The sequence below is a fragment of the Myotis lucifugus genome, unplaced genomic scaffold (assembly GCF_000147115.1).
Source record: "Myotis lucifugus unplaced genomic scaffold, Myoluc2.0 scaffold_1720, whole genome shotgun sequence".
Taxonomy (NCBI): Eukaryota; Metazoa; Chordata; class Mammalia; order Chiroptera; family Vespertilionidae; genus Myotis; species Myotis lucifugus.
In genome coordinates, this window is record NW_005872768.1 from 16,051 (window position 1) to 25,919 (window position 9,869).

At 63.5% G+C, this 9,869-nt stretch overlaps 1 protein-coding gene and 1 long non-coding RNA gene across 2 annotated transcripts in view; both read right to left on the reverse strand.

Annotated features, from left to right (window-relative positions):
* The window catches only part of NOTUM (notum, palmitoleoyl-protein carboxylesterase), a 14,730-nt gene extending 8,195 nt beyond the window's left edge, over positions 1-6,535 (reverse strand). Inside the window, exon 1 of the mRNA XM_023748716.1 lies at positions 6,504-6,535. Within this exon, the coding sequence (XP_023604484.1) occupies positions 6,504-6,535 (32 nt within the window). The remainder of the gene's footprint in view (positions 1-6,503) is intronic.
* Positions 6,536-7,309: 774 nt separating this feature from the next.
* On the reverse strand, positions 7,310-9,534 carry LOC111824485. The gene is made up of 2 exons (XR_002827567.1): positions 9,078-9,534; positions 7,310-7,802 (listed from the first exon to the last, which is right to left on the reverse strand). It is a non-coding gene; the product is annotated as an uncharacterized LOC111824485 (long non-coding RNA).
* Positions 9,535-9,869: the final 335 nt, after the last annotated feature.

Here is a 9,869-nt window from a genome sequence, read left to right on the forward strand (position 1 = left end):
CCTTCCCAGCGCCCGCACGTGGCACCGAGGAGGGTCCTCGCCAGGAGTCCAGTGGAGGAGGGGCGGGTGTTTACTTCGGAGGTCGTTCCCCCCGTCGGGTAGGGAGACCAGAGAAAGCCAAGCATTTGTTCGTCCTCCGCACCCACAGAGCGCCCACCGCCGCCGGGCAGACCCCTGCCCCTTCCCTCCGGCCTGCGCCCGTGGGTGTCACTAGACCCACTCACAGGCAGGAAGCAGGGCCCTGGCCGGTGTGGCTCAGTGAATAGAGCATAGGCCTGCGGACCAAAGGGTCCCGGGTCCCGGGTCCCAGGTTCGATTTTGGTCAAGGGACCAGGGCTCCTGCAGGAGGCAACCAGTCAATCTCACGTTGATGTTTCTCTCTGTCTTTCCCTCTCTCCTCTACTCTCTCTGAAAATCAGTGGAAAATACCCTCAGGTGAGGATTGAAAAAAAAAAAAAAAGACAGGAGACAATCTTACCTTTGGGGATGGAAGCTGGACCAGCGCAGGCCTTCCTGGGCCCCTCCTGAGGCCAGGCGGGCACGGGCGGGCTGTGTCCTCTGGACGGCGAGAGTCCCGCTGGAGCAGGAGGTGGGAGGCAGCCGGGCTGTGGCAGCAGCTGGCCTGGCCCTGCCTTTGTAGTCGCCCTGCGTGCAGGGCCCCTTTGGCCCCGAGCACTGATGAGCTGAGATTAGGAAGTTACAACACCCACCCTGCACACACCCAGCGGGCAGGGACGTGAGCTCGCGCCTGAGGCTGCGGTGCCCTGGGGGTCAGCCGGTGGGGGGGGGACCCTCCCTGCTGGGAAGGGCAGGCCCTCCCCACAGGCACTTGGAGCAGCTGCGTCCATTTTCCGGATGAGGGAACTGAGGCTCCCAGCAGCTGAGCTAAGTGCTGAGGCTGAGCTCCACTCCCTGGGAAATGCACACTGGCTCCCCCCCCCCACCCTTTCTCAGGCCAGTGCCCCGGGCGGCCGTGCTCGGGACTGACCTGAGGCAGTAACTTCAAACCCAGGCCCCCTCTGGAGGGGTCTCCCCACCCCTTCGGACCCAGGCACCGGGGAGAACCTGCTGGGAGCCGGCGATGCCAAGGCCCTGGCCGGGGAAGGCTGCTCCCAGCAGATGGCCGGGCCTCGGAGGGCTGTCCTGGACACGGACCTGGCTCTGAGCCACTTCCTGGCCAGCAGATCCTGGACGAGGCCTGTGACCTCTCTCTGTGCCTCCATTTCCGCTTCTTTAAAGTGGGGCAGTGCCGCCCCCCCCGCCCCCGCCCCCGTCAGAGGGCCCTGTGGGATCGGGGGAGCCCATGCGTGAAAGCGCTCAGCCCAGCCCGGCAGGACGGCGGCGGTGGCGACAGCCAGCGACATTCCGGGCCAGGGACGAGCACGCGTATCCTGTTCCCCGGCGTTCGCTCTAATGCGATTTAGCCTGCACATTGGATCCAAATGAGTTCCTGTTTGGGTTGATTCAAGACTACTAGCCGCAGCCCGGCCGGCTGGCTCAGGGCTGAGCCTCGGGCTAGGAACCAGGAGGTCAGGGTTGGGTTCCCGGTCGGGGCACAGGCCCGGGTTGCAGGCTCCATCCCCAGAGTGGGGTGTGCAGGAGGCAGCCGGTCCATGATTCTCATCATTGATGGTTTTCTCTATGTCCCTCTACCTCTCTGAAGTCAATAAAAATACATTTAACTACAAGCAAACAAACAAAAAAACAGTCTACCACAGGGTCAGACCAGGGATGGCTGGCAGGATGGACACAGGCCGGCAGAATGGCAGGTGACCGGGGAGGGGGCGGTGGAGCTCGGGCAGCCCTCCTGGGAAGTGGGACATATTCCGTGCCCCACTGCTCGTTAGACACATGTCTGCGGGCTGCACGTGGGGGACTCATGGCCCAATTGCTGCCCCTGGGGCCTGGCTCTGCCCCCACCGGGCCTGCGGCTGGGGCTCTGAGCGTGCTTCCTCCCCTGTCCCTGCCTCAGGGGCGTGGGAGCATGGAGTGAGGCAGGATGGGCAGGGGCAGGGAGCAGGTGCTGAAGAATGTTTTTACTCTTGGGCGGATGCTGGCCATCCCTCGGGGACCGAGGGGGACAAGGTCCCTGGCACTCAGGGCTGGTGGAATGTCTGGGGGGCAGACACTCAGCCTGGGGCACGAGGAGCAGGAACCATGTCCCAGGGTGCCGTGCGGCAGGGGTCCAGTGGACCCTGGACACAGGATGCTGGACGTGGGACCCGGCCTTCTCTGTCCAGACCCCTCCCTGACTGCCCCATCCAGGTGGCCTCCGAGTCGTTCCCGCCTCTCTGCTTCCCGTTCCCGTTAGGTGGGTGCCAGGTGCCTCTGGCTGAGCTTCTGCCCTGTGCGTGCCCAGCTGCAAGGGAGCCTGGGAAAACGGGAGCTCAGAGGGGCCCTGCCACCGTAGGAGGGGCAGCCTGGGTCTCGGACTAGAGTGCCAGGCTGCTCCTCAGGGGATGACGCCATGGGGGAGGGAGCCAGGATCCCAGGTGAGCACAGAGTTAACCCACGGAGTGTGGTCCTCCTGACACGTGCCCGATTCCCGGGAAAAGGGTGCCAGAGATGGAACACTTTAGGAACCAAGAGCTAGGGCTCGAGTTGGGGCCGACGCGGGGCCCAGGCTGGCCGGGGGGTTCTGGGGGAGAGGGAGGAGGGTGTGGAGGGCGGTCAGTGCACAGGGGGCCCACCTGGGACCCGGCTCTGACTCCGACAGACCCATCCCTGGCCTTCAGAGCATCGTGATGTCCAGCAGCTCCAGACCCAAGGCCCTGGACTGGACGGGCCTGCCCCCTGCCACAGGGCCGGCTCCCTCCTGGGCCCCGGGAGCGGCTCTGTGCTCCAGCTGCTGCGGGTTGTCTGGGGCCCAGCTGTTGCCTCTGCCTCTGCCGCCCCGCCTTGCACAGCCACCTGGGCGGCTCCGAGCCCCAGCTGCTGAGGCAAAAGAGGGCAGGGGAGGGGGCAGCCACCCCCGGAGGCTCACCCCAGGGAGGCACCTCTCCCTCGCCGGCCGAGAGCCCAGCTCCAGCTCCAGCTCCGAGCCAGGAGGGGCCTCCAGGCCGGGCTTGCCATCACAGAGTTGGCACCCCCTTTGTTCCCCAGAGCCCCCCTCAGTAGGATCCCCTCGGCCTCGTGGCCTGGACCTTGGTGAGCAAAGCCCCTCACCTGGAGCCGTCCGGGGCGGGGAGCTGGGACCACCGGGTCGGCTCCTCGGCCTAATGCAGGGGGGTGTCCTGTCCTGGGGACCAGATGGCTGTTTGCAGGCCTGGCATGAGCAGCCTGGGCTCACCTGGCAGCAGGGACCACACACACCCCTTGCCTTGAGACTGCGAGCACCTGGGAGTCAGAGCCCCTTCTCTGAGGGGTGAGAGCCCCCAGGGCTGTGGGGCGAAGCTGAGTCCTATGCCGGCCGGCGTGGCTCAGGGGTTGAGCATCAACCTATGAACCAGGAGGTCAGGGTTCATTCCTGGTCAGGGCACAGGCCCGGGTGGTGGGCTCCATCCCCAGTGGGGGGCGTGCAGGAGGCAGCCGGTCCATGACTCTCTCTCATCATGGATGTTTCTTTCTCTCTCTCCTTCTCCCTTCCTCTCTGAAATCAATAAAAAGTAGTTAAAAAAAATAAATAATGATAAAAAGAAGCCGAGTCCTAGATGCTGCAGTCACTCTGCTGTGACCCCACCCCCAGCCAGTGCACAGAGGGCCGGGGGTGGGTTTTTTGGCCTCAGGCTCACCCCCTGGGGGCCCTAGACCTCACTAGTTAATAGGCAGGACCAGGCCCTGCTCTCAGCACCCCTGCCCACCCCGCCCTCCCCATCCCCAAGCTGCAGGGCCCTCCTGCGGCCGACCTGAGGGTTCCCCCCCCCTGCCCCCGGGACTGGCCACATTGCCGAGCCGGGGAGGAGCATGGGGACAGGAGGGCCTTCCTGCACGTGGTGGGGGGGGCCTCTGGGGTGTCCCCCAGGTGCCAGATGTGCTTGCTGGTCGCGCACAGGTGAGGAAGGGCGGGGAAGGTCGGCGGCCCCGGCCGGGAGGCTGTGTCAGCGCCTCCTCAGCTCCCAGCTGCTGGCTCGGCTGCGGCCTAACGAGCTCCAGGCCGGCTGGTCCCCATCTGTGCAGCGGCTGGTCCCCAGCGCCCGCTGCAGCGGCTGCCGGCCAGCGTGGCCAGCCCGCCATGTGACCTTCGGCCCACCCTCCCTCCCACCCTGTGATCCGCACGTGGCCTCTGGGGAGGCAGAACCGAACCCTCAGATCTGCCCCTGGGAACCTGTCAGCGCCAGCGACTTCAAAGGGGGCAGCAGGCCGCGGGGCGCGGATGCTGCTCTTAAAGGGCCACGCCACGTTGTAATTCAAAGCAGACCCTGGGAACAGCTGTCAGCCTCTCCCCGGGAGGAGGGAGGGAGGTGGCCGTCCGGCCCTCCAGGCCCCGCTGCCTTCCGAGCGGCTCACAGGGCGGGTGGCGACCGTGCTGAGCCCGAGCGTCCACCTGGGCGGCGCCGTCCACTCCTCGGAGGAGGACACGCGTGCTGAGCAGGGGCCTCGGTCCCGGGCGGTGATGGCTCTGCCCTCGGTTGGGGTAACAACTTGGACACTCATTTCGTGAGATCAGTCCTGTGACCTCCCGCCCGGCCGGCCGGGGTGGCTCGGTGGGTTGGAGTGTCGCTGGTCCATCCAGTGCAACCTGGGGCGGCCGGTTCCATCCCCGTCAGGGCACAGACCCAGGTTTCAGGTTCGCTCCCTGGGGGGGCCTGTGCGGAGGCAGCCGATTGATGTTTCCCTCTCACACGGATGCCTCCCTCTCAAAGTCAACTTTAACAATAGTGTGTTCTCGCCCCGGCCAGTGTGGCTCAGTGGATAGAGCGCCAGGCTTGATTCTGGTCAAGGGCACAGGCCTGGGTTGCGGGCTCGATTCCCAGTAGGGGGCGTGCAGGAGGCAGCTGATCAAAGATTCTCTTTCATCATTGATGTTTTTTATCTCTCTCCCTCTCCCTTCCTCTCTGAAATCAATCAAAAATATTATATAAAAAGACAATGGTTGAATAGTGACAATTTCATACAATTCGGCAAATAGAGACCTGGGATGAGGGCAGAGGAGGAGGCGGCGTGGCTGGGGGTGAGGTATTCGGTGCTTTCAGGAGGTAGCTCTGTCCCCTGCCGGGACCTGGGGAGCAGGGACACCCCAGCAGCTTCCAGCCGGCTCTGCCCCAGGCAATGGCTTCTCAATCCCGCCCCCCTAGCGGGTGGAGGGCTCTCCTGGAAACCCCGGGTCGGGCGGTGCCAGGAATGTCCTGGGCGAGCCGGCCTTTACTGCTGGGGTATCTGTGCATCTAAGATAACAAACCCCTGAAATGTCAGAGCAGTTTCCCATCCCGGAGCCCTCAGGGCCCCCCCGGAGCGTGAGGCCAGCCCTCCTGTTATCTGTTGCCGGTAGCATCTCCCGTGATGTGAATGGTGAGTGTGCTGTGCCCCACGGGTAAGAGTTTGACTCAGACTCATAAAAACTCTCTTCCGGGGGCAACGGCCGGGAAGGAGCGGGTGGGGGGCAGCTGGGAGGGCGGATGGCCGCGAGCGAGCTTCCCCATGTGCAGCGGCCTGGAGGTTGGATGGGAGCAGGCCTTGCTCTTCGGAAACACACGGAAATGCTTCCTGGCCACGGCTCACATGTCTGTTCCCTCAGACGGTTCAGGACAACAGGACACGTATGTGGAGCCAGAGACGGCGGAGCGGGTGGGGCACACGTGAGCAGCCCGGGTCCGTCTGAGGCGCACGGAGGGGGCTCCTGGCTGCTCCGGAGCCTTTCTTCCAAGTTTGAAATAATATAAAAATACCGCCCCCAGTCCTGGCCGGTGTGGCTCAGTGGGTGGAGCGTTGGCCTACAGACTGGAGCGCCCCAGGTTTGATTTTGGTCAAGGGCACATGCCCGGGTTGTGGGCTGGATCCCCAGTGGGGGGCGTGCAGGAGGCAGCTGATCCCTGATTCTCTCTCATCATGGATGTTTCTCTCTCCCTCTCCCTTCCTCTCTGAAATCAATAACAATATTTTTTAAAAATAACCCCCCCCCCCCCGAAAAAAAAGGAGTACAGGAACCAGCTCGAAGGGGGCTGGGCTCACTGGCTGAATTTGGATCCATTGGAGCATCAAAAAGAATAATTGAATGGAAAAAGAATCCATGAATTCATATTCATATTTAAGAATTTAAAAAAATATTTTATTGATTTCAGAGAAGAAGGGTGAGGGTGAGGGGAGAGAGAGAAACATCAATGATGAGAGAGAACCATTGATCGGCTGCCTCCTGCACGGCCCCCACTGGGGATTGAGTCCTCAAATCAGGCCTGTGCCCTGGCCGGGAATCAAACTGTGACCTCCTGGTTCATAGGGCAACACTCGGCCCCTGAACCACGCCAGTGAGTCAATACTTAAGTATTTTTTTAAAAGGAAGGGGAAGCATTTCTTTCCCTTTTAAAAAAAAGTGAATGTATTGGGGTGACATTGGTTAATAAACTTACACCGGTTTCAGGTGCACGGCCCTGTACGACATCATCTGTGGATCAGTGTTTCTTGACGCCCGACCCCCCACCCCCCGCCAATGGCTCTTGGATGGAGGGGCAACGGTAAAACCGGAAAGCCCCAATTTTGCAGCCACGGGGTTAATGATGGGCTCAGGCCAGGCCGTCACTGATAAGCCGGTGGGAAATGGTTCCTGGGGAAACATGTTTATGGCTTACTTCCTCTCCAGGGGCCTGGGCCTGGGGGAAGCTGGCCAGGCCCGTGTTTAGACTAAACGTCCCCACCAGCCGGACAGACGGGTGCCCCGGGCCTGCCGTGGGCTGCCGTCTGTGCCGCATCACCACCCCCAGCATTAACCCCGGCACCGGCCCAGGGCGCGCCCGCCCATCCGGGGGGATTCGGAGGGAAACAGGCCTGCCAGCGTTGTGAGAAATTAAAACAGACCCGAGATGGACGGAGTGATGACCGCCCAACCCATGGGACGCCCAGCGCTGAAGGACCCTTGGGGACCAGGGAGACTGCAGTGTGGGCTGCGTGGTGGATAGTGCTCTCGTCTGGTGGTTGGGTTCGGGGACGGGTTATGATCGTGTAGAAGGTCCTGCTGTTAGGAGGCGCTGAGCTGTGCGGGGGGGGCGGGGGGCTGCCTGGACCTCTCGGTCAGACTCCCAGCAGAAGCCTGCTATGCAGAGACGTGGGGGAGCAGCAGATGCGACAGGATGTTGGAAGCCAGCGCGTCTCCGTGGAGGGCAGAGACGGGGTGGCATGTTGGGGCCCAGCCTCTTAGATTTTAGCTTGCGTATGGGTGTTATGGCCTCATTGAAATTTTTATTGCGATGATTGTACACCTGGTCACAGGCAGAGCGACACCTTGTGCACATTGCCCACTGCCCGCAAAACGGCAACATCGGGCAACACGCAGCATCATCTCACAGCCGGGATGGTGACGCGGGTCCCGGGTTCGAGGGCGCTCGTCGCGTGCTGGGCTGGACACGGTGTTCTCTCGGGCGGGTGGGTGTGTCAGACCCCGAGCAGGCCCCTGGCATGCCTTCCCGGAGCCATGCCTGCTTCCCGCCCTCCCCCGTCCCCCCACTAATGTCGGGCAACCCTCGATTTGCCCTGATTCCACAGACCTCGGCGAGTGGAACGGTGTGGGACGCCGCAGCCTCCCGGGGGCCGTGCCACGCTGCTCCTCTGGCCCGGGGCGCGCCGTTCAGCTGGATGGCTGGACCACAGGCTGTTTACTCGCTCACATGCACATCTGGACTTATTTCACTTTGGGGCTGTTACAAATAGAGCAGCTGTGAACATGAATGTAGAGCTTGTCTTAAAAACTTTTTTGTAATGTTTGTGAGTTTAGAGAGAGAGGAAGGGAGAGGGATAGAGAGAGAAACATCGATCGGCTGCCTCCTGCACGTGCCCTACTGGGGATGGAGCCCGCAACCCGGGCCTGTGCCCTGAGCGAGAATGGACTATGACCTCTGGGTTCATGGATTGCGTCCGACCTCTGAGTCACAGCCGCTGGGCTTTTTTTTTTTTTTTTTTTGTAAGCTATCAGATTTGGAAAGAAACACGTGAGCCGCACAAGCACTCAGGTAGATGGCAAAGATGCCCTCTGTCCCCACAGTCACGTCTGTGGCTCCGCCGTGGTCGGCCCTGGAATCCGTCAGCTGAAGCCTGGAATGTGGCCCTGAGCACAGGAGGGGATGGGGCAGGCAGGCCCGGAGGAGCCGCCTTCCGACCGGAGCAGACGTGTGGCGGCAGCGCACAGGTGCTAACAGGCGGCCCCTCCCCACGGGCAGGTGAGGGTCCTCCCAGCCGTGTCCAAGGGGGACCCCGAGGGAACTTCCGGGTGTTTCCTGCCTTGGGGGACTGGTCACGCTGCTGGCCCAGCGCCCCCGGGTCCCCACAGGGCACCTACAGCTTGTCTCTGGGACTTGCTTGTTTTCACAGGTGCCTCCTGGGGCCCTGGTCTGTCCTGCCTGGCCTGGTCTTCACCAGCTCTGGCCCAGCCCGGCCACCTGGGGAGGTGGGTCTGCCTCCTCCCCCCTCCCAGTGCCGGGGTGCTCTGCCGCCACCGTAAGGACCCGCAGCAGCAGCAGCAGGAGGTTTGTGGGGACCGAGCGTGTCTGTCTCCCCGAGGAGGGTCATTCCTCCGACAGACGTCGCCGACACCCGCCCTGTGCCAGGCTCCGCTCGCTCTGCGTGTCAGCTGCTGGGGGAGCGGGCGGCCGGCCTGCGGGGCTGCGGCCGCCAGGAAACAAGCCAGCCATCTCGAAGGCCTGCCCCGTGGAGGGGGGGCTGAGGGACCCACAGGCTGAGGGCCCCAGGGGCCTGGCTGCCACAGAGCTGCCCAGGGGTCCTGGGTTGAAGGATGGGGTTGGAAAGCTTGACCGGGCACCGGTCACAAGTGCCCTGGGGTGTCTGCCCCGAGGCCCCAGGCCCCCAGCGAGACACAGACAGACGGTGAGCAGGTGGAGTGGACAAGACCAGGCCATGGCAAGGAGGGGCCGCGGCGGGAACGTCCGGAAGCCGCTGCCCCCCCCTCCATGGCGCCCCCATGGGGACTCGCTCACATGCAGGAGGGTGTCCGTGTCTGTCAGGAGGCAGGTGCCTGGGAGGCGCTGTGTGACCCACGCGGAGCTGGCAGGGTCCCTACACCGCCCCCCCCTCCCGCGGGGTTCGCTGCTGGTGGCATGAGCCGGGCGCTGACAGTGTAGGCCCTCAGCTCAGCCTGATGCTCCCCGCGGCTGGGCCGTACCCGGAGCTCACACACCCCAGGGTCGGGGGTGACCACAGGGGACGGGAGGACGGGGGGAGAGGAGGGGTCAGAGGGGCTGCTGGGGAGGGGCCGGGATCGCAGGGCGAGTGGGTCCCGGGACAGGCCGGCCCCGTGGCCCGGGAGGGGCAGGGAGTCAGGCCTGGGCGCGCTCGCGTCCCGCACAGCCGTCCTCTTCCGGCGTCGGTTCCCCACGACGGGGGAGCTCGGCGGCCCGGCCCGAGGCCACGCGGGGACCCTTGGGGGGAGCTGTGAGCTCGCCCCCGGGACGGCTGGAGCGCGGGGGGCGGGGCCAGGGCAGGGGCGTGGCCCTGACTACCCGGAATCTCAAGCAGTGCCTACCCCTGTCAGACCCTCCGAGCGTGGATGCGCTACCCTACTGTAGCGATTTGATAGTTGTATTGATGACTGTAGCGGTAGAGGTGGGTTTCTCATATTGGGACTGAGTTTTCCCGGGATGTGGCGGAAGTCAGCGGGCGGCTTTTGTCTCAGGCCGTGTTTTACCGGACCAGTGGCGCCCCTCGACATCCCATTCGCCGCGACGAATTTGCGTCACTGGCTTTTTGTGATCGCTGTAACCTGTCGTTGA